The sequence below is a fragment of the Dendrobates tinctorius genome, unplaced genomic scaffold (assembly GCF_039654945.1).
Source record: "Dendrobates tinctorius isolate UK_male_01 unplaced genomic scaffold, ASM3965494v1 ptg000171l, whole genome shotgun sequence".
NCBI classification, from domain to species: domain Eukaryota; kingdom Metazoa; phylum Chordata; class Amphibia; order Anura; family Dendrobatidae; genus Dendrobates; species Dendrobates tinctorius.
The window spans coordinates 2,125,916-2,150,247 of record NW_027361838.1 but is presented as its reverse complement, the minus strand read 5'-3'; the positions used below and the strand labels follow the sequence as shown (position 1 = coordinate 2,150,247).

General features: G+C 42.1%; 1 protein-coding gene across 1 annotated transcript in view; it reads left to right on the top strand.

The window, feature by feature from the left end:
• Window positions 1-24,332, top strand: part of ANKRD29 (ankyrin repeat domain 29) — a 97,913-nt gene that overhangs the window by 9,773 nt on the left and 63,808 nt on the right. The window contains exons 2-4 of the mRNA XM_073550800.1: window positions 5,086-5,196; window positions 13,637-13,735; window positions 13,865-13,963. Coding sequence (XP_073406901.1) covers window positions 5,086-5,196; window positions 13,637-13,735; window positions 13,865-13,963 — 309 coding nt within the window. The remainder of the gene's footprint in view (window positions 1-5,085; window positions 5,197-13,636; window positions 13,736-13,864; window positions 13,964-24,332) is intronic.

Genomic DNA, 24,332 nt, shown 5'->3' with positions numbered 1-24,332 from the left:
ATTTTCCTTGTTGTCTAACTGTATTTAGGTAACTTAAATCTCTTTAATGGTCAGTTTGGGCCTGATTTAAATGTTATATTATCAGGTTCCTTATTTGACCGATCAATTTTATGTACTTTGGTGACACATATGGTGTTATTTTATATTTTACATCAGTAAAAGTTACGTTTTAAATTCACTGATTGCTTTATATTATGTAATTTTCTTTGGTGAATTCAGCACATGTCAATTATTGACTGAGTGCTTATTGCTTTGTAGTTTTTTTTTCAGATTTTAACTGACACAAAAAAACTGAAGTGTGAAACAGGCCTTAGGGGGATATCACTTTTTCACACAGGGACACGTAGGTTTGGATTTCTTTTTCCCTTAATAATAAAGACCTTAATTTTAAAACTGCATTTTGTGATTTCTTGTGTTATCTTTTGTCTAATATTTAAATTTGTTTTGTAATTAGAGACATTTACTTAAGTGTGACAAACATGAAAAAGAATAGGAAATCAGTAAGGAGGCAAACACTTTTTCACATAGCTGTAGATAGAATAGATATGTAAAATAGATAAATTGATAGATATCCTGTAGATATATAATTTCAGAAGCCACATACATATAATATACTTACACCCTTTAGTGCCTTTCATGTGGCCTGGTGACGTCAGTAACTACTCAGAGTCACCAAGTCTCATAGAGGGCAGTGTGACTTTGCTGCCCTAATGAGCAGTATAGTTACTGACGTCACCGCTGTTAGCAGCTTCCGGCTCTAAATATCAAAAGCTTTCCACCATTAAAAGTACATGTACGAAAATGAGAATGCGAGTCCAAAGTAAAAGATCGCTAGCTCAAGTGTAAGGGCTCGTTCACACTGGTATACAATGTGGACTCAGTGCTCATCTGTAAGTTTCTCCTCGGCTCTAATCGGACTGAGGAAAAAATCGCAGCAGCGTCATTACAGTCATGTTTTTACTTTGCATTTCAAAATCATGCTGACAGGTTCTCTGTAAACATCTCAACACAACTAATATAAAAAAGAGTTTCTCCAACTTCATTATAAAATGCCATAATTGCCGAAGCCAGTTTTCATGTTTGTGACCAGGCCAAAATTTTTCAAATTTGTCATGTCCCTTTATGTGGTAATAACTCTGGAATGCTTCAACTTATTCTCGTGATGATGAGATTTTTTATCGTGACACATTGTACTTTGTTTTTGTGGTAAATTTAGATGAAAATGATTTGCATTTATTTATGAAAATATCAAAAATATGAGGAGAATTTAGAAAAATTCACAATTTTGAACTTTTGAATTTTTAAGCTTTTTAAAACGAAAAGTCAGAGTGCATAAAATAATTAACAAATATCTTTTATTACACATCTACTTTAGATCAGTTCCACTTTTCTAAAGTTTTTTTTTTTTGTTAGTTCGGGTGCAGACGATCCGGAAATGGCAGCTCTTTGGATTCAGCGCATGTTTGCTGCGTCCAAAGCGCTGCCGTCTATTGAACGCAGGTGATTCCACCTGTGTTCACTAAACCATGCAGATACACCACGTCCAATACATTCTATTGGTGAAATTGACACGCTGCGGTCTGGAAAGACGTGTCACATGTCCATCTTCACGGGTAAGCCACGGGCGTCGGTGGACACATAGTGGGCATGAGATTTCTTGAAATCCCATCCGATATGCTGTAACATCTGAACGCTGCGGGTTGGACACTTCACAAGTATGCAGCGTCCAACACATATCCTTAGGGTGTTAGAGGGCTTCAAAGTTTATCAGCAATTTTTCATATTTTTCAATAACATGTACATATTTTTTAGGGAACATTTAACTTTTGTTGCTATTTTGAGGGGACTATTTATTAAAGTGTGTAAGACTAGATTCAAGAAGTTTGTTCACCATTCTAATGCTTCCCAGGAATCAAAGCAAAATTGAAGGAAAACATGAAAAACTACATTTCTTTCTAAAGTGTGGGATTAGCCCCAAATTTTTAAATTTCACAAGGGTAGAAGTAAAAATATAAGCTCAAAATTTATAGTGCATTTTTTTCTGAATATTCCAATACCATATAGTAAAACATTGCTAAGGCAGGGGCTTGTAAAGAGCACTATTTGACTTTTGGAATGAATTCATCTAGAGGTGTGATCAGTATCTTGACAGGTGCTTCACAAATTTTTATAACATTGGGCTGTAAAAATGAAAAATTACATTTTTTTTCTCATGATAATATTGTATAAGACCGAGATGTTTAATTTTTTCAAGGGTAACAAGAGAAAGTGGGCCACACAATTTGTAAAGCAATATTACCAGATACCCCATATTTGGTGGAAACTACTATTTAGGCATACTGCAAGGCTTGGATGGGAAAAAGTGCTTTTTAGAGCACTCATTTGTCTGGAATAGATTGCGGACACCATGTCACAATTGCAGAACCCTTTAGGTGCCAAAATAGTAGAAATCGCACACAAGTGACCCCATTTTGGAAATTACAACCTTCCAAATATTTATCTAGGGGTTTAGTGACCCTTTTGGACCCACAAATGCTTCACAAAAGTCTAAATAGAAAATAAAATCCACAAAAAATGTTGCTTTAGATCCAAACTTTTGATTTTCACAAGGGTATCATGAGAAAATGGACCACACAATTTATCATGCAATTTCTACCCTGTATGGTAATATTTCATATGGGGTTGTAAACTACTGTTCAGGCACACAGCAAAGGGCAGAAAAGAAGGAAGCTATTTTGGAGTACAGATTTTTGCTGTAATGGTTAGATGGGTGCAATAGGATGGTGTAATAACTGTAGATCAGAAATAAAAATTAGTAATCCATGGATGTGGTTCTTTTTTAAACATTCCTTTATAAGTCAAGTTTGCAGGGGATAAAAGATGGGAGATTCAACACTAGAGAATCCCCTTTCTCGCATAGTGGTTGAGCCACGCCAGAGCCTTGCCATTGAGATGGGTCATGATGAAGGCCATTTTGGCCCAATCTGAAACTAACTGATGAGCCAAGAGTTTGAAGTGTAGTGTGTACTGGTTAATGAACCCCCTACAAAAAGCAGGATCACCACCATAACATGGAGGAACTGACAGACGCAGCCCAGGGCTTGGTACATAGCTGGCAGGCTGGTGAGTCACGTCCGGAGTTGTAGCAGCTTGGTGCAGATGTGGCTAGAGTTGTCTTGTGTCCTGTTGGGTGTTTACTGTACAGGCACAGCTGGTAGTCAGGCAGGTGGGCCTGGCTGATAGACAGGTAGGTGGGCATGGCTGATAGACAGGCAGGTGGGCATGGCTGATAGACAGGCAGGTATACTGGGATATGAGCACTGGGACCTGAGAGCTAGCAAGTGTGTTATGGAAACAGACTAACAACATTGCACAGGCACCTCCAATCAAGTGGAGGTGCCTTAAATAATAAGTGTCTTCCAGACATTAACTGGGGAACCTTTAGGACGGTGCGTGCTGTCCCTTTAAGAGGGCGGGACCATGCGTACACTACGCACAGTGTCCGGGGATCTGCGAGCTGTGGCAGACTCCTGGCTGCAGCAGCAGGAGAAGAAGGAGGGAGTGCGGGGCAGCAGTGGTGAGTGCGTCAGCATCTCTGCTGGGAGAGAGGGGCAATGTACATGGACCCCGACATTACAATATCCACACTCTGAATCTCTGCCTACTTCACTATTTCTTCACACTTCTGTAGCTTAGAAGAAAGTCAGGTAGCTGCTGCATAGTCCTGATGTAGTGGAGCCGAGTTTGGGCTAGTTTCGTTCCCACTTTCAATGTTGAGAGATTACTGGCACCACAGTGTTGTTTTCTCTCAGGTTACAGATGCTCGGGAAGAACTATTCTAGCTGCGCAATGCAACTCTTTCCTTCTGACACGGGCCTGGTGATTGATCTTGCAGTAACCGGGCACAATCTTCTCCCTTGAAGCCATTAGTTCATTTACCAGTCTTTCATTGTTAGGTTATAGTTATAGAGGTGCCTGTCTCTCCCAGACACAAGGCTCCCTCTGTACTTCCTGACCAGACACACTTCCTGCTTCTTGACCAAAACCAACACACAGCAAGCTGCAGGGGAGAAAGGACTAGTCCAAGTGCACACAAATCAGAAGGGAGCATTGTCTCTTAAAGTCATTTAGTTCGTAGCAAGGGCTGTCCCCCTACAGGGTACACTGCAACAAGTCAGGAATTGGAAGATTTGGTGATCTTCATGTGATCTGCACCAACAGTAGCTGTGATGACAGCAGAAATCTGTGGCATCACAAATCCCCGCAGGAAGGCAGCTTGCAGATCAGCACAATGACCGCTCTGCATGTTTTTATAGACTGGAATGAAGCGGTGCAGTGCAGTCATTGAGAGGTTAGACTGATGTTTCGAGCAGTGATTGGTCGGATATCACTATCTGATAGCACCAAACAGTGATGGCTTTGACGATCGGTGCTGTCATAGATGGAGTTCAAATAGAATTCAAACATTCTTCAAATGAAGTTCATTTTCTTAATTGCAGTGAATGGACCCATCAGAGGACACATTTGAATGCAATTTTTGGGTCAAAAACATAACCTGCTGTGTTCTGTGCAGGTGACTTCTCTAATGTGAATGCAGTCAAACAGATTTCCTTTAAAATGATATGGTACACAAAGGATAAAGGTGATGTAGTTTATTGTTCTTACCACTTTAACATCTATAAAGAGCGGAATATGCAATGTGAAATTTGAAGAATAAATATTTCTCATGTGTTAGCATGTTCACTGGTTTTCTGAAAATGTGGATTTGTTATTTTCACTGCCACAAATATCTTTTTCATTGGATTTACCAACAGTGTGAAGGCTTTCTGCCACACGTAAGGTAGAACTGAACCTGTCGAGATCTGTTATCTAAAAAACTTGGAAGAACATTTCACATTTCAGTATATGTAGTGAAGTTTACTTTATGCTGTTGAGTACTTTGATTTGAGGGTAATGAACTTTCCTTGAATAAATCCCAAATCACCAGATATTCTCCATTGTTGTGTTAATCCATTCAGTGATGTGTTTATTTGCCTTTTAAATCAAGATGCCATGAAAGTAATATGGAGCTATTATTTTACACAGAAGGAAACGCCTCTTGCCAATGCTGCTTTCTGGGCCGCGCGAAAAGGAAACCTGGCGTTACTCCAGCTGTTGTTGAACAGTGGCCGCGTCGATGTGGACTGCAGAGACAGTGTATGCCCTTCACTTGTGTATGCCAAGAATTCCAGATCACTATCTTCTTTATCAGAATGGCACAATGGCCAGACAACAGGCCTGTTATTATTCCTTCAGTGTCAATATTAATCAATGGTTTAAAACAAAGCTCTAGGATGTTGTAATGGATTTGTGTTTTTTGTGTTAAGAACTGCAAAGTGCAATCTAGTAACCAAATAAGAGAAAGAGCTAAAGGAAGCTTGGTACAAATGCTTTATTAATGCCCCTGGGAATGCCCATCTTTAATTCTGATGGATGTTTTGACAGCACATACTGTACTAATAGTGACAGTTTGCAGTCTGCTGTTAGGATCATCTAACAGGATTGTTCAAACTAAGCACAGGCATTCAGTGCACACATGCCATGGCTATACAGTTCAGTACATCACCAACTTCTGCCCTCCTCTCGCTTGATTGACAGCTCTGGCATAATAGGAGCCAGAGATGGGTGGAGATATATAGTAAAGAAGTGATTGGAAAGGTGCACTGAACTGGGCAGATTGAAAAGTGCAACAAGCTCCTGTGCGTGGTTCTTACAGCCAGTGTGTGCTGACAAACTCCTTTTTTCTCATCAGAAAACTTCCTTTTGTTTAAGTCAAGTTTTTGTGTTACATTTATTTTTAAAAATTGTTTGGAAATGTTTGTTTATTCCTTCTTTTCATATCATGATCTTTATAAAAAAAAAAAATATAGTGATCTTTAGGTTTCCCCACTGGCCACTGTGCCATTTTTTAGACTACTATTCCCTGTCATTTTTAAGAAGAATTTACAGTAAGGCTCCTTATTATCAGTCAGGATTACAATAACAGGTGACACCTCTATATGTAGTTGATAACACAGGATCCTCCAATCAGAGTAGGTGATTTCTGAGCTGACCCTGTTCTCTCTCTCTTTACAATTATCTTTGCACAGGCTCATAAGACACTTAAACATAAAAGGTAAAGTTGGAACTGACCATCGTCTCTATGTACATATGTTGTTTCCTGAAACGGGATGTTAGAGTTTGAAAAAGCCCCAGTGGCCAGGATGAATATTGTAGGATGTTTATTTTTTTAATTTTTAATACAAATTGTGATATGTAAAATAAATTGAAAACAAAATTGCCAAAAATATCTTAAATATACCTTTAGCACAAAAACCTCATTTAACCAATAGGTTATTTTCTGATGGTAGCTTCCCTTTAAAAGGAATCTGTCAGTAGGATCAACCTTCTTAGGGATCATACTCACTTGCGAGAGGTGCGAGTCTCTCGCATGAAAACCTGGGACTGCCACCGGCACTCAGACTGGAGTGTGCAGCTACATGTATTTCTATGCAGCCACATGCTCCAGTCCGAGTCCTGGTGGCAGTGCCAGGCTTTCATGCGAGAGACTCGCACGAGAATCGTGCGAGTCTCTCGCAAGTGAGTATGAGCCCTTAATCTGTCTATATGAGCCTTCAAGTCAAAGAAAGTTGAATAAAATGATACATGCAATCCAATGTTTTATTCCCGAGAAATCCATGTTTTTCTTAATATGTCAATAAGCTGTTAAGATCTACGGGCAGAACATAGATCTCCCTGAAAGGGGGCGTTACTATGATGTGCATGCCCATATAGATGGCTTAGGAGGGATGATCCTACTGACAGTTTTCCTTTAAATATAACACTGCCAATAAGGCTGCTTCTATAACTTCTACATAAAGGATTTCTTCCCACCCTGGATCTGCATGGCCACCTTCCCTGGATGGTCTGAGGACGTCTGTTTTCTGTTCTGTCTTCCTCATTATATATAGCATAGATACCCAATGATTTCAATCCCACTTTTACATGCTTTTTATTTCTTCGTATTAATGATCAAAACCTAAGTTTGGACACCTGTCGATAGCTAATGTTTAGGGTAAGCTCACACTAGGCGTTTTTTCATGCAAATTTTCAGCTGCGTTTCACAGTACCAGCAAAGTCTATGAGATTTCAGAAATCTCATGCACACACCTTGACTGGTCCAATATTTATGTTTCTACCTCTCCATAATGATAATTCTGCTTCACGTCATCTATTGCATTTTTTCTGTGCTGTATTGTGCATAAATATTTGACTCTTCAGATTTTGTATTAGTCTAGCCTGATGAAGAGACCTGAGTAGTCTCGAAAGCTTGCAATGTGTTACCATCTTTTCAGTTAGCCATTAAAAGGTATCACCCACTGAGGACTCTCAATTCTGAATATTTTTCATGCACACACCTTGTTTTTTTTGTCATCAGGATTTTGTGCTTTGCATGTGTTTTTGCACAATAGAGCATGTCACTTCTTTCATGGTTTTTTTCTGCGTTTTTCACACATTGACATGAATGGGTGGTGAAAAAACGCCTGAATATCTGCAGCAAAGACGTAGGTATCAGTTTTTGTTGTGTTTTTTGTGCCAAATTCTGATTCTGTAGAATAGGGCTTTTTTTGTTTTTTTACACTAACCTTTATCAGCATGCACAAGAGACAAATCTAGCATGCCAAAACCGCAGCAAGGAAACGAAACAAAAAATAAGCAAAACCCGCTGAAAACATGCCTAGTGTCAACTTACCCTTAATGTGTACTGATAAACCACAAATTAAAGGAGGTGGAAACAAAGTGACATTTTTTAAAAAGAGACATGTATATAACAGATGGTGAGAAGCTAAACTGATGTCACAAACCTTTGGTTATATGTTCTAGAATTCTGTTATTATATCAGGTTTTATTTTAAACTTACTTTCACTTTGTACGGAAACTAGTGGTCATTCAGAATAATTAAATGGAAAGTGATAATCTGCGTAAAATTTTGATGTACTTTACAGTCCCTTTTTGTGGTATATTAGATACTGACCCCATCATAAAAGTCTTATATTTTATTCCATGAGTCCCAGATTCATCTGCTTTCTGGTAACATAAGACCGACAGCTGGCATGCTCTTACAAATACCTATTGAAAAGTAAAAGAAGAATAAAAAAACTCTGGCTTAGAACATGTTGTGCATGAGTCACAAAAATTCTCCACTGTGGAAACTTTCTCCACCCATCCCAATCTCATGTTTTCTTGTTATCATCTCATGCAGTATGTGAGCTGGCATTACTGGTTGTCTTGCAGACTGACAGTGATGTATATCACTAAGGAGAAGAAAAAATAGACACAAGCAGTTCCAATCTATGTTCTTATCATATGATCCCAAGAGGAATTATTGGGAGGAACCAAAACTGAAAATACATTTTTGTTGTTATCGGAAGCTGAATTTATCTGCGTATTCTATATAACAGCCATATCACACAAAGCTTTGTTTATTGAAAAGTGACACAAGTTTCCTTCATAATATACACCAATTCTTCATGTGTTATTTTATTGCTCATTTGCTTCCTAAATGCATGGTTAAACAGCTTTGTAAACAGTCTTCATAAAAAAAAAAGTTCTACTATTTTGTGCTGCAAAAGTCCTTCATCTAGCTAAGTGCTTTTGCAGAACTGATACTAATGCATCAGGGCACCTACGTCTGGCAGCTCACTCTACATTCTTCCTTCGGCTGTGTGCCCACGTTGCGTTTTTTAACAAAAGCATCCCATGTAATCATAATTGAATCCGCACATGTTGTGCTAATGGTGCGTTTTTTTCCACTGCGGAAACACTTAGCAGAAAAAAACATCATGTTCATTAATTTTCCGCATACATACAATTGTATTGCAAAAACACATGCTAAAACGCTTAACAAAAGCATCAAAAACGCTTACAAAAGCGCTTCATAAAACACATGCGTTTTCCCGGGAAGAGGGTGTGCGTTTCCACTCAGGAATATTCTGCTTACAAAAGGCAACATGGGCACATAGCCTTCCTTCTGTGTGAGATAGCATAGGGAGGGGGTTGTACACAAATATTCAGAATGTGGACATGGGGGAAAGTATGTACAGTCTCAGAGAGGGTAGTGAAAACTGGTTATATAAAAGCTAGAAAGCACATGATTGGAACATACCGTAAGTGCAGGACAGAAGCTTTGCAGATATATGATATAGTGAAGAAAGCAACACCTTGGATACACACGGAACTCTTATTCAGCCTATAGTAATAAGAGAAACACGCTACGTGTGAACACAGCCTTATAAGAAAAAAGTTTGAATGTTAGCTAAGGCTGCAAACTGCATATCGGAGGTTCTGAGAATGAATGAAGGAAGGAATGTTGGAGTGTTGCAAGAATCTTTTTTCTGCATTTCCAAATTTTCCATAGTCATTAATCTTTGGGAATAATTAAGCACATTTCCATTACTTATCAAGTGCATGAACCCTAGAGCTGAGTACAGAACTGGATGACTCTGTTACCCTCTGGAAACTGACAGGTAAATCCTTCAGGGTGAGGATTTTGTCAAACAATATCATAGCTTTTTTGACTGCGAGTATGAGTAATGTGAAAGCTCATGAGAAAATGAGCCTACAAGTTTCTTTATTTGCTACTACAGGTCATTAACCCCTTCACCCCCAAGGATGGTTTGCACGTTCATGACCAGGCCAATTTTTACAATTCTGACCACTGTCCCTTTATGAGGTAATAACTCTGAAACGCTTCCATGGATCCCGGTTATTCTGATATTGTTTTCTCATGACATATTATACTTCGTGTTAGTGATAAAATTTCATTGATATAACTTGCGTTTATTTGTGAAAAAAACGGAAATTTGGCGAAAATTTTGAAAATTTTGCAATTTTCCAATTTTGAATTTTTATACCCTTAAAACACAGAGATATGGCACACAAAAAATTAATAAATAATATTTCCCATATGTTTATTTTACATAAGCACAATTTTGGAACCCAAATTTTTTTTTTGTTAGGAAGTCATAAGGGTTAAAATTTGACCAGCGATTTCTCATTTTTGCAACACCATTTTATTTTTACGGACCACATCACATTTGAAGTCACTTTCAGGCGTCTATATGATAGAAAATACCCAAAAGTGATACCATTCTAAAAACTGCACCCCTCAAGGTGCTCAAAACCACATTCAAGAAGTTTATTATTCAGGTGCTTCACAGGAATTTTTTGAATGTTTTAAAAAAAATGAACATTTAACTTTTTTCACAAAAAAATTACTTCAGGTCCAATTTTTTTCATTTTACCAAGGGTAATAGGAGAAATTGGACTGCAAGAGTTATTGTGCAATTTGTCCTGAGTATGCTAATACCTGATATGTGGGGGGGAAGCACTGTTTCGGCGCATGGCAGAGCTCAGAACGGAAGGAGGGCCATTTGACTTTTTCAATGCAAAATTGGCTGGAGTTGAGATCGGATGCCATATCACGTTTAGAGAGCCCCTGATGTGCCTAAACAGTGGAAACCCCCCACAAATGACCCCATTTTGGAAACTAGACCCCCCAAGTAACTTATCTACATGTGTGGTGAGAACTTTGAACCTCCCAGGGCTTCACAGAAGTTTATGACGTACAGTCGTACAATTAAAAAATCATATTTTTTCCACAAAAATGATCTTTTCACCCTCAATTTTTATTTTTCCAAGGGTAACATGACCAAAAAGGTATTAACATGACCAAAAAGTTTATAACGCCCGGGCGTGAAAATAAAAAAAATCATATTTTTTTCACAAATGTGATCTTTTAGTCCCCAATTTTTTATTTTCCTAAGGGTAACAGGAGAAATTGGATCCCAAAAGTTGTTTTGTAATTTGTTCTGAGTAGGCTCATACACCATACGTGGGGTAAAACACTGTTTGGGCGCAGGGCAGAGCTTGGAAGGGAAGGAGCACTGTTTGAATTTTTCAATGCAGAATTGGCTGGAATCGAGATCAGACGCCATGTTGCATTTGGAGAGCCCCTTATGTGCCTAAACAGTGGAAACCCCCAATTCTAACTCCAACCCCAACCCCAACACACCCCTAACCCTAATCTCAGCCCTAACCCTAGCCCTAGCCCTAGCCCTAACCCTAACCCTAGCCCTTACCCTAATGTGAAAATTGAAATAAATACATTTTTTAACTTTATTACTTTTCCCTAACTAAGGAGGTGATAAAGGGGGGTTTGATTTACTATTTTTAGCGGTTATTTACACACGCTAAAAGACGCTTTTTATTGTAAAAATAGTTTTTGCATCACCACATTTTGAGAGCTATAATTTTTCCACATTTTGACCCACTGAGTCATGTGAGGTCTTATTTTTTTGCGGGACGATTTGACGTTTTTATTGGTACCATTTTCGGGCGCGTGACTTTTTTGATCGCTTTTTATTCAGATTTTTGTGACGCAGAATGAACAAAAACCAGCATTTCATGAATTTATTTTGGGGGGTGCGTTTACATCGCTCCGCGTGCGGTAAAATTGATAATGCGGTTTTATTCTTCGGGTCAGTACGGTTACAGCGATACCTCATTTATGTCTTTTTACGTTTTGGCGCTTTTATGCCATGAAAACTATTTTATATAAAAAAATAATTATTTTTGCATCGCTTTATTCTGCGAGCTATAACTTTTTTATTTTTTTGCTGATGATGCTGTATGGTGGCTCGTTTTTTGCTGGACAAGATGATGTTTTCAGCGGTACCATGGTTATTTATATCCGTCTTCTTGATCGCGCGTGAAATGAATTTATTAGGGAATATTTTATTTTAATTTATTTAGCGATTTTTTATAAATTATTTTTACACTTTTTTTTACTTTATTACATTGTCCCGGGGGGGGTCATCACTGACATGTGTCAGATCGCTGATCTGACACATCACACAGGGCTGTGTCAGATCAGCGATGTGACAGGCAGCGCTGGAGGCTTCTTCATGTGTTAACGGGGTTGTCTGGCACGTAAACATAGATGGCCTATCCTTAGGATTGGTCCTCAATACCAGATTGGTGGGGGTGCGGTACCCAGCTCCCCCAATGATCAGCTGTTCCATTTGTCTGGATGTGATCAGTTGTGGTGCTCCCCAGCACAGCCCTGTCAAACGCATAGTTTCTGCTGCCAGAGACTGCACACCTTCCCCTATTCCAATGTATTTGGGTGGGTTTACAGTACTTGTGCCACTAGGCAGTTGACTATGCGCTTCCACTGCACAACTGATCACATACTTCCGCCACCAATCCTGGGAACAGCTGATTGGCTGGTGTTCTAGGTGTCGCACCCCCACCAATTGGTGACCATTGGTGACTTATCCTAATGATAGACCACAATATTAAAGTGCTGGACAACCCCGTTAACACTTTGCAAATAAATAGTATGATAATTGAAAAGAATTCTACTTCGGTAAAACAGGAGGCCTGATCTTTCTTCTGAGAATCTGTGAAATCAAAAAGGTCTTAGGAATAAAAGAGTTATTTGTCTATGGTTTAGTATCCTGTATTTTATGTTACTATTATCTCTGTCAAATCTTTACATGAAAAATTATTCACCTTTAATGGGAATCTGTAACCAGGTTTTTTTCTACCCCTTAGAAAATTGTCTTGGGGATAAGAGATAATAATAAGAGTCCAATTCATCAACATTGTCTTTGTAAATGCCAGTCTTAACATAGTTGTACTGGCCACTTAATGAATTCAGCACATCTTCTAAGTGATGTGTAGTTCCATGCACATCGCCAGTAATGCTACTCCATTCATGGACTGGAGTAACATTTCTGCCACTGATAAATTTGTCTTATGGGCGCAGTCACAGCCCTGTCCTGATCATATACCCCCATTTTGCTATGGGTCCAAACAAATCAACATTTTTATTAAAACGCTGTTGAAAAAATGCTTTTGTGCCAAAAATGCAAACTTTTAGGTAAAAAACATGCCCCAAAGGTGTCAATAAGTAATGAATGGACTGTCTTTTGGATGAATATTTTTTTACCAATGGTTTATAATGGTGTAGGGATTTAGCTAGTAGTTGGCAGCGTTCACACAGGCACGCAGATTCTTGTCCAAACAGGAAGATTTAATAACTTCATACACTTCCAAGAGAAAGTAAAAACAAAGCGTCCATACAGCAGTATGAGAAACAAGTGGTTCAGCTGCTCGATATTCAAAGGCCTCTTGCACATTCTTAGAAACATACACGTGTCCTCCACCTTGCATCCCCAGACCCAAATCCCAGAGGAGTTTGCGCCGCCGCCTCTCCCAGACCAGGAATGAACAGGTCAGCTGTCCTTTATAACCAGCCGCACCTCCTGGATTGGAGGGTGGGAATGACTAGTTCTGCCCATCTCATCTAATCATTCCTAACTAACCTAGACCCATATATTGGTCCTATTAACCCTCTCAGCGCCTCCTATCCAGGATTCTGTCAGCTGTAATATTTTTTCATTTATTGAAAAAATTAAACTGGACATCGCCCATTTTTTCCAGTGCAAAACAAATTATATAAGACGTTAATCATAGCATTCGCAATATTTTGTGAAAAAAACAAACACGTTTTTATATGGCACATTCTTATAGTAAATTCCTTTTTCCACAGACTGGGGCTACAGCATTGATGGTGGCATCGTATGCAGGACATATGCAATGTGTACGAGAGCTGGTACTTCAAGGGGCAGATATTAATCTTCAGAGAGATGTATGTATAATCCTTGTTGAAGCAGAATTATTAGTCCATATCAGAGAACTCTCCAATTACTTATTTTATGTCTGATAAAATCTACAATGGGATGTTGAGGTCTGTAATTTGTTGCCCCTTTTTTTGCAGTCTGGTGCTACTGCTTTGTTCTTTGCTGCTCAGCAAGGACACAATGAGATTGTGAAATATCTTTTTGAATTTGGTGCATCTACGGAGTTTACAACCAGAGTAAGTAACACTTTGCTAAAAGAGCGTAAAAAAACAAAACATATAATGCTGTAGAAATGATTAAAAAATAAAGCATGTTTTATATAAAAATGCATGTATATTTAACAAGTATAGTAAAAAAAACTGTTGCCAGCAGTTAAATTTCGTAATGGGAGAAGTGTAGTTGGCCCTTTATAATTTGTGGGCACTGTGAGGAGCTATGTTATGGTATCTGCTCCCACTGTACATGCGTGACCATTTTTCCTTTGCTTACATCAACTAAATATATTGTTAACACCCTCCTTGGTTTAAAGGGAACCTATCTTTAGCCCCCGTCCCTACTCTACCAAACCCAATACTTGTCCTTATAATTTATTGAAACACAACTCAATGTGTACCTATCTTTCCCAAAAGATTGACATCAGAGTATAGAACATGCATGTGCTTCTCACTAAATTAGAATATCATCAAAAAGTTCATTTATTTCAGTTCTTCAATACAAAAAGTGAAACTCATATATTATATAGAGCCATTACAAACAGAGTGATCCATTTCAAGTGTTTATTTCTGTTAATGTTGATGATTATGGCTTACAGCCAATGAAAACCCACAAGTCATTAGCTCAGTAAATTAGAACAATTAACAAAAAACCACCTGCAAAAGCTTCCTGAGCATTTAAAAAGGTCTCTTAGTCTGTTTCAGTAGGCTCCACAATCATGGGGTAGACTGCTGACTTGCCACATGTCCAGAAGGCAGTTACTGACACACTCCACAAGGAGGGTAAGCCACAAAAGGTCATTGCTAAAGAAGCTGGCTGCTCACAGAGTGCTGTATCCAAGCATATTAATGGAAAGTTGAGTGTGAGGAAAAAGTGTGGCAGAAAAAGGTGCACAAGAAACCGGGATAACTGCAGCCTTGATAGGATTGTTAAGAAAAGGCCATTCAAAAATTTGGGGGAGATTCACAAGGAGTGGACTGCTGCTGGAGTCATTGCTTTGAGAGCCACCACACACAGACGTATCCAGGACATGGGCAACAAGTGTCACATTCCTCGTGTCAAGCCACTCATGACCAATAGACAACACCAGAAGCATCTTACCTGGGCCAAGGAGAAAAAGAACTGGACTGTTGCTCAGTGTTCCAAGGTGTTGTTTTCATATGAAAGTAACTTTAGCATTTCTTTTGGAAAATAAGGTCCCAGATTCTGGAGACAGACAATCTAAGCTGCTTGAGGTCTAGTGTCAAGTTTCCACTGTGTTTTATCAAGACCAAAGTCAGCGCAGCCGTCTACCAGGAAATTTTAGAACACTTCATGCTTCTCGCTAAGCTTTTTGGAGATGGAAATTTCATTCTCCAGCAGGACTCGGCACCTGTCCACAGTGCCAAAAATACCAAAACCTGGTTAAAAAACAACAGTATCACTGTGCTTGATTGGCCAGGAAACTCGCCTGATCTTAACCCTGTAGAGAATCTATGGGGTCTTGTCAAGAGGAAGATGAGACACCAGACTCAACAATGCAGATGAACTGAAGGCTGCTATCAAAGCAACCTGGGCTTCCATAACACCTCAGCAGTGCCACAGGCTGACCGCCTCCATGCCACGCCGCATTGATGCAGTAATTGATGCCAAAGGAGCCCCGACCAAGTACTGAGTGCATTTATTGAACATACATTTCAGTAGGCCAACATTTTAGATTTTAAAATAATTTTTCAAGTTGGTGTTATAAAGTATTCTAATTTACTGAGATAATGACTTTTGGGTTTTCATTGGCTGTAAGCCATAATCTTCAACATTAACAGAAATAAACACATGAAATAGATCACTCTGTTTGTAATGACTCTATATGATATATGAGTTTCAATTTTGTATTGAAGTACTGAAATAAATGAACTTTTTAATGATATTCTAATTTTTTGAGAAGCACTTGTAGGTCGACTTTTGAGGCAATATACAAATGAAGTTGGCGGTGCATTGGGGTGTGACATTGCACTTCCAATGCCTGGTTCCCCCCTCCATTCTGCACATAGCCCTGTAATCCTCTGTGCTGCTGCATAGTCGCTCTGTTCCTGAATGGATCTGTTTTTGGTTGGCTGTGTTATCATGTCTGTGCAGTAGTTTCCCATATGTGCACTCAGCATGCTCAAGATTCCAAGAACAGAGCGATGATTCAGCAGGGCTAAGCCGTGGAGGGCAACATTAGGTGGATGCAGCAGGAGATAGACGATTGAAGTTTATTGTCAATATCCAATGCATTTCCAGCCTCTGTTACACATATCTTCAAAAGTTGATTTCTTACCAACAGAGGAATACTTTGGGGGACATAAAGGTGTGACTTTACTTGTAGATCAATAATCTACAACAACAGGTTCTCTTCAAGGTAAAATACTTTTTTTTACATTAATTTACTCATAGTTTCTTTACTCTTGCTTCTAGCAGGATTAGCATTGTAAGTGCAGGTGCAAATGAGCGTATTTGTTGTCTGAAAACATCCGGTTGCACCCAGACCAATGTTAGTGTATGGGGCAGTGCACATGTTCAGTTTTTTTCCTCAGACAATGTCCGTCCAAGACAAAAATTACTGCATGCCTGAGTTTGATTCAATATTCAAATCGCCTTTGGCCATGTAAATCCACGAAAGCGTAGAAATCATCAGACTGCATTTGGATGAGATCCGAGTACAGTCCAATTTCTGCACACTGATACAATGGAGAAGATGGAGATTTTTTTTTCCTCCATCTTCTCCTCAGAGAATCGGTTCACACTATGCTTACACTCTGACCAAACTCTGATTTGGGTTTGATCAGACTGTCATTTGCATAGTCGACCTGATTCTCTTGGATGAGAAAATCTACTGCTGTCTGCACTTGCCCTTCGGCCGGGATCACACACAGCGAGATACGGCCGAGTCTCGCAGGTTAAAACCAAGCTCTGGCGCCGGCACTCCGGAGCGGAGTGTGCAGCCGCACAGCAATACATGGAGCTGCACGCTCCGCTCCAGAGTGCCGGTGCCAGAGCTTGGTTTTAACCTGCGAGACTCGGCCGTATCTCGCTGTAGTGTGACTCCGGCCTTAGGAGTTTCTTGGCACATGGCCATTTTATGGGTTCACTCATAGTAACAGTTTGGGAATAACTGATGAAATCCAATTTCACTGACGTTGGTTTTGCTCTGATGATTCATAATGTTTCCAGAATGACTCATAAATGATCACAATTGGAATAAATATTCAATATATACATATTGCATTATAAAATCCTGTGCACTAATAGGTGAAGTTCACATTTGAGGAAATCGTCTTCTTACTTTGTAAAATAATTATCTCATGAATCCTATTGACTGTTCTTGTCTGGGCTATTAGATAACGAGAATACTGGTGGTACCATTTGTGATCCCATGATTTCTGAGTCATGTTTCTATCTATGTTCACTAACCGTAGCACATTATTATAAGCTTATTTGCTCCTTATCTGTCGCTCTTCCTACATGACTGAAGCTAATGTTTCAGGCTTGTATCACTGTTCCCACTTTAGGATGGTACGAGTGTAGCGTTTCTTGTTCTGACGGCACACACTTCCTGTCTTCTCATTTATCTACAATCGTATTATGTCTTCAGCACCACAGACTGGGGTCTGTCTACTCAGCAGACTGGAAACAAGATCATTGGAGAATAACCATATTGTCTGCAGAATGTTCAGGGTATCTACAGTAACTTTAGAAGTCCTAAATTCCCCATGAAAATAAATTGGTAGACTGTACAATTGATGTAATATGTTACTATCCTGGAAGCCAAGCACGAGCTGGATGGACATGAGTGGTCTCCATGCTGGGGAAACACCATAACGAAGCTAAAACTGAAGTATTGGACCCATCTAAATGATGATGTTCTGGGCTGATTTTCTCCATTCTGGTCATATATTGAGGACTTTTTAGACTTTACAGATGACTAAATTACTATTAGTGCATCAGCCATTACACTTGAGGTTCTCTCCATATGAAATCCTAAACACATGAATTATTTGAGTAACTTGAAGCAGTATTTGAGCCACATTTGTCTAAATTTCTTCACCATCTTAACCCCTTCCCAACCGGGCGACTTTTCATGTTTGCGCATTTGTTTTTCTCCTCACCTTCTTCCAAGAGCCTTATCTTTTTAATTCTCCATCAACATAGCCGTGTGAGTGCTTGTTTTTGTTTTACCTTTGAACGACACCATCTGTTTTATAATGTGATGCAATAGTAAGCTGGAAAAAAATTCCAAGTGCCGCAAAGTTACGCAATTGTTTTTTGGATTATCGTTTTACAGCATTCGTTATTCGCTAAAAATGACCTTGCAATATGATTCTCCATGTCAGTATGATTACAGTGATATCAAATATATCTAGGAATTTTTTATTTAAGTAGTGAAAAAATGTGGGAAATTCATAAAAGAAAAACAAATTGCTTGTGCCACCCTTTTCTTATACCTTTAGCATTTTCAATTTTTGGTCGATGGTGCTGCATGAGGCTTGCTTTTTATAGCGTTTTGGGGCATATCTTATGTTTTCATCACCCGTTATTGCATTTTATTGGGTGTTGAGGCTGTTAAAAAAAACTTCTGACATTTTGCTATATTTTCTCATTACAGAGTTTACCTATCAGGTTAAATAGCTTTATATCTAGATAGATCAGACTCTTCTGGACATGAAGATGTTGTGATTCATACTTATAGAATTTTGTTCCCATGTTTTAAAACAATTTTTTTAATTTTTACCCTATTTTGCTGTGTTAAAGGATTTTAACTGATTGAGTTAATTAATTCCAAGATTCCTCTGACATTAACATTAGCATAAAAAAATTGTCCATCAAAGCCATCTATTCCATATTGTGACGATGTAGAGGTGTGGGCCGAGCTGGGGGGTGATCCCTCGTTATACCGCGCAGAGACGTACAGAGACAATTGGAGACAACATTCGGGTACAACAGGTCCAGGTTTATTCGCTTGCCATCCGCCTGACAGCCTCTGAAGTACACCGCACTTCACTTCAATTCACCTCACTTTCCTGAGCCTCCGTTTCTAGGCCCGCTTTACACACCGTACCTTAGCACCAGGGACGTACATGCACGTACCGTCCCTACTTCACTTGATGACGCTGCTGACAGGTCCGTCACTGTGGCCGCCTTAGGCCCTTACACCAACAGTAATTTTACTGGTCAGACGTCTTATTCCACACGGTATGTTTCGCCTCTGTCTCGTCCTTTTTGCGGTACTTTCCTGTCAGGACCACCCCCCTGACGTTCTCTCTCCTCAGTCCCCCTGGTCTGGATTCTCCTCATAGCGCACAGACTGTCGCAGTCCTCCTGTCACTGGAGCTCCCCCCTGGGGACTGGAACCTTCTGGAACCCTCCCTCAGTATTTATAGCTAACCCGGTTCCTTGAAACTGTCACTCTGCCCCCCATGACCAACGGTTTCTAAAGCCCTAAGCTGATGTCAAGTCCTTTGCTCACACTCCTCCCTGCCATCTAATGGTCAACCCAAGGTACTGCACGTCCACTACACTTTCCTAGCTGTTTTCCCACTGTAATACCTGACACCTACCCACACTGTGCAAACCTTTCCTTCTTCACTCTGACTAGTCCGTCCGTCCGTCAGGTCACCTTCCCTACACTCCCTCTTCCTTTGTCCATTGTCGTCCTCGACAATCGTCATCCCTGCCTTCGTCTTTCTGAAGCTACACCTACATTCTGTTGTCGGACCAGCTGTTGAGCCAAACCCACTATCTGCGGGGGACGAACCATACTGGGAGCTCTATGCTCTGAGCAGCCTACTGCTACTCACCAGCGCGCACGCCACATGACAACGTCTTTCAAATTGGGCTAGGTACACCCATATTCTCTCTATGGCGTGTACCTTCCCCTACTCTCCCCTACTGTCACCTTCCACTATTCGGTACGCCATGATCGAGGTCTCTTACCTTCCAGATCATCACCAGCGCCCGCCTTCCTCCTTCAGGGGTGTCCGTGGTGTTGGGGACCTGACCTAGGACGGCTGTCTCTCTCACGTCTTCCAACTCATTCTTCCTTCTTTCAATTACATGTCATGGTCGGCGTCCCGGTCTCCCAGATCTCCTCAACTCTTAGATCCCTAACGGATCTCACACTTTCCTTTGGTCCCGCAGACCTTCCCTTACCCGGACCTGTTGCATTTTACTTTGGCATATTATACAATAAACACTGGAGCTCCCCCCTGGGGACTGGAACCTTCTGGAACCCTCCCTCAGTATTTATAGCTAACCCGGTTCCTTGAAACTGTCACTCCGCCCCCCATGACCAACGGTTTCTAAAGCCCTAAGCTGATGTCAAGTCCTTTGCTCACACTCCTCCCTGCCATCTAATGGTCAACCCAAGGTACTGCACATCTACTACACTTTCCTAGCTGTTTTCCCACTGTAATACCTGACACCTACCCACACTGTGCAAACCTTTCCTTCTTCACTCTGACTAGTCCGTCCGTCTGTCAGGTCACCTTCCCTACAACAACTCCTGGAGTGGACCCTCTGGGTCGTGACACCAACCCTCCCAGGGCGAGCTGACCTAGTGAAGACCACCCCCTATACAGGGAGTGTCAAGGGCAAGCCCCAGGGGGTGAGGCACCACGACTGCTGGCACCAGGCGGCCGCCTCACAGGAGATACGAGTGGGTGAATGTGTCTGCAGGAACGTGTAAAGCGTGGACACGGGAACACGTGGTATACAGAGACTTCGTTCGTCCGGGTGTGAGTGAAGCAGGATGCGTGCAAGGAGCACGTCAGAGCACTGAGTCAGGCAGCAGGTGTGCCAGGAGGTGTAACAGAGTACAGGAGCAGGGTGTGTGCCAGAGGGCACAACTGAGCATAAGACAGAGCGCAGGATTGGTACGTGTGCCAGGAGGCACAACAGAGTAAGAGACTGAGTACAGGATCAGAGCATGTGCCAGGAGGCACAACTGAGTATGAGACAAAGCACAGGGTCCGAGTGTGTGCCAGGAGGCACAACCGAGTACGAGACAGAGCACAGAATCAGAGTGTGTGCCAGGAGGCACAACTGAGTATAAGACAGAGTACAGGGTAAGAGCGTGTGCCAGGAGGCACAACCGAGTATGAGACAGAGTACAGGGACAGAGCATGTGCCAGGAGGCACAACCGAGTACGAGACAGAGCACAGGGTCAGAGCATGTGCCAGGAGGCACAACCAAGTACAAAGCAGAGTGCAGATTCAGAGCGTGTGCCAAGAGGCACAGCAGAGTGCAAGGCAGGGGACCTGAATACAGCGCACAGCCAGGCAGGGACACGGCAGACCAAGCCAGGAAGCACAACAATAATCAGGCACCTCCCCTAGGGGGGGATCGTCTGATATAGCACATGACTACTACTGGTTCCGGGTCAGGACCTAGCCAGAAAGCACATGACCACTACAGGTTCCGGGTCAGGTCCTCCATTACCATAGAGAGGACCGAGCCCTATACAGCACTGACAGGAGCGCGCAAGCGCAAACGTGACATGTAGGAGGAGACCCGGGGACGAAAGCTGCGCGTGCGCACCGACGGGACCCCCGGAGTGACCGCGGCTCCGGAAGAGATGACGTCGGGACCGAGGTCCCGCCCCCAGGTGAGCACGGCGTGACAGTACCCCCCCTGTACGCCCCCTATTTCTAAAACTGGAGAGGAACTTAGACAAAATCTGGGGTGCGCGGATATTCTCCCTGGGTTCCCATGACCTCTCCTCGGGGCCAAAACCCTTCCAATCGACCAAGAACATGGTTCTCCCTCTTACCTTCTTCATGGCCAAAATGTCATTCACCTCAAACTCATCCCCCAAGCCAACAGGCTGGGGTGTGTGGCCTGGAGAAGGATGAAATCGGTTAAGAACCACAGGTTTTAGGAGAGACACATGGAAGGAATTGGGAATACGGAGTGAAGGAGGCAGCTTCAATTTGTAAGCAACATCATTAATCCGCCTGAGGACCTCAAAAGGACCAATGTAATGGGGACCCAGTTTGTAAGATGGTATCTTAAGGCGGACGTATTTGGTGGAGAGCCACACCTTGTCACCAGGGAGAAACGGAGGAACGTCCAGACGCCTTTTGTCAGCGTGTAATTTCATTCTGTCCCGTGCTTTCTCAAGAGCGGTTTTGGTCTCCTGCCATACCCTGGAGAACTCCACAGACAGAGAATCGGCAGCAGGTACCCCCGAGACAGGAAGTACCGGTAGAGTCACATGGGGATGCTGCCCAAAGACGATGAAGAAAGGAGACTTGGTAGACGATTCACTGGAGTGATTATTGTAGGCGAACTCAGCCCAAGGAAGTAGACCGACCCAGTCATTCTGATGAGCATTAGAAAAATGCCAGAGGTAGGATGTAAGGATCTGGTTGGTACGTTCCACCTGCCCATTGGTTTGGGGGTGATAGGTGGAAGAGAAATCCAATGACGCTTTCATGAGTCCGCATAGAGCTCTCCAGAATCGGGAGGTGAATTGGACCCCTCTGTCTGACACGATGTGCTGGGGGAAGCCGTGAATCCTGAAGATATGGGAAATGAAGATCTTCGCCAAGTCAGGAGCAGAGGGTAGTCCGGGAAGAGGAATGAAGTGGACCATCTTTGAAAATCAGTCTACAACCACCAAGACCACAGTACAGCCGGAAGAACAAGGCAGATCTGTAATGAAATCCATGGCTATGTGCTGCCATGGAGCCGACGGAACGGGAAGCGGGAACAGAAGACCGGAGGGTGGTTGTCTGGGTATCTTGTTCTGGGCACAGGACGGGCAAGATGCTACAAAGTCTTTAACATCCTGGGAGAGTGAAGGCCACCAATAATGGCGAGAGATTAAGTCCAAAGTCTTTTTGACACCAACGTGGCCGGCAATCTTGGACGAATGTCCCCAATTTAGCACTCGTTTTTGGTTATTCTCAGCCACAAAGGTTCTTCCCGGAGGTAACGTGGTTAACTTGACAGGAGCCACAGTAATTACTTTGGATATATCAATGATATGAGAGGGTTCTTCCTCTGCATCAGACGACAGGAATGATCTTGACAACGCATCCGCTCTAACGTTCTTATCACCGGGCCGAAAATGTAGCTCAAAGTCAAAGCGGGCGAAGAATAGGGACCACCTGGCTTGCCGAGGATTGAGCCTCTGTGCGGACTGGATGTACGCCAGGTTCTTATGGTCCGTGAAGATCTTGAATGGATGTATGGCACCTTCCAGTAAGTACCTCCACTCCTCCAAGGCCAACTTAATGGCCAATAGCTCTTTGTCGCCAATGGAGTAGTTCTGCTCAGTGGAGGAAAATACTTTAGAAAAGAAGCCACAGGTGACAAAACATCCAGAAGAGGATTTCTGCAGAAGGACTGCGCCAGCCCCAGTAGAGGATGCGTCCACCTCGAGAGTGAAAGGTCTACTAACCTCAGGTCGGTGAAGCGCCGGAGCAGCGGTGACGGCTTGTTTCAACGACTGGAAGGCCTCTTCAGCTTCAGAGGGCCAAGCCTTTGGGTTAGCTCCCTTGCAGATAAGGGACGAGATGGGGCGAACCAATGAGGAGAAATGAGGAACGAACTGTCGGTAGTAGTTCGCAAAACCAAGGAAGCGTTGGATTGCCTTCACCCCATGGGGCTGTGGCCATTCGAGGACAGCGGACACCTTTGCCGGATCCATGCGTAGACCTGATTCTGAGATAATGTACCCCAAGAATGGCAGGGACGTTTGCTCGAAGGCACATTTCTTGAGCTTGGCATAAAGGCAGTTCTCCCTCAGGCGCTGGAGGACTTGACGCACGTTCTTTCTGTGGGCGGAGAGGTCTGGAGAAAAAACGAGGATGTCATCCAGATAGACTACCACGCAGGAGTACAGCATATCCCAGAAGACGTCATTCACGAACTCCTGGAACACCGCTGGGGCATTGCAGAGGCTGAAGGGCATGACCAAGTACTCGTAGTGACCGTCTCTGGTGTTAAAGGCAGTCTTCCACTCATCCCCGGAATGAATGCGGATCAAGTTGTAGGCCCCACGAAGATCCAGTTTGGTGAAAATTCGAGCTCCTCTAAGTCAGTCAAAGGGCTACGGGATCAATGGCAATGGGTACTTGTTCTTGACCGTGATATCGTTCAGGCCTCGGTAGTCTATGCAAGGACGGAGGGAGCCGTCCTTCTTTTTTACAAAGAAAAATCCCGCTCCCGCGGGCGAGGAGGACTTACGGATAAAACCTCTCGCAAGGTTCTCCTGGATATAGTCAGACATAGCTTGGGTCTCAGCAGGGGATAGTGGGTATATCCTACCCCTGGGTGGTGTAGAACCAGGAATGAGGTCAATCGGACAGTCATATGGCCGATGGAGGGGCAGAGTCTCGGCCTCCTTCTTGTCGAAGACATCTGCAAAG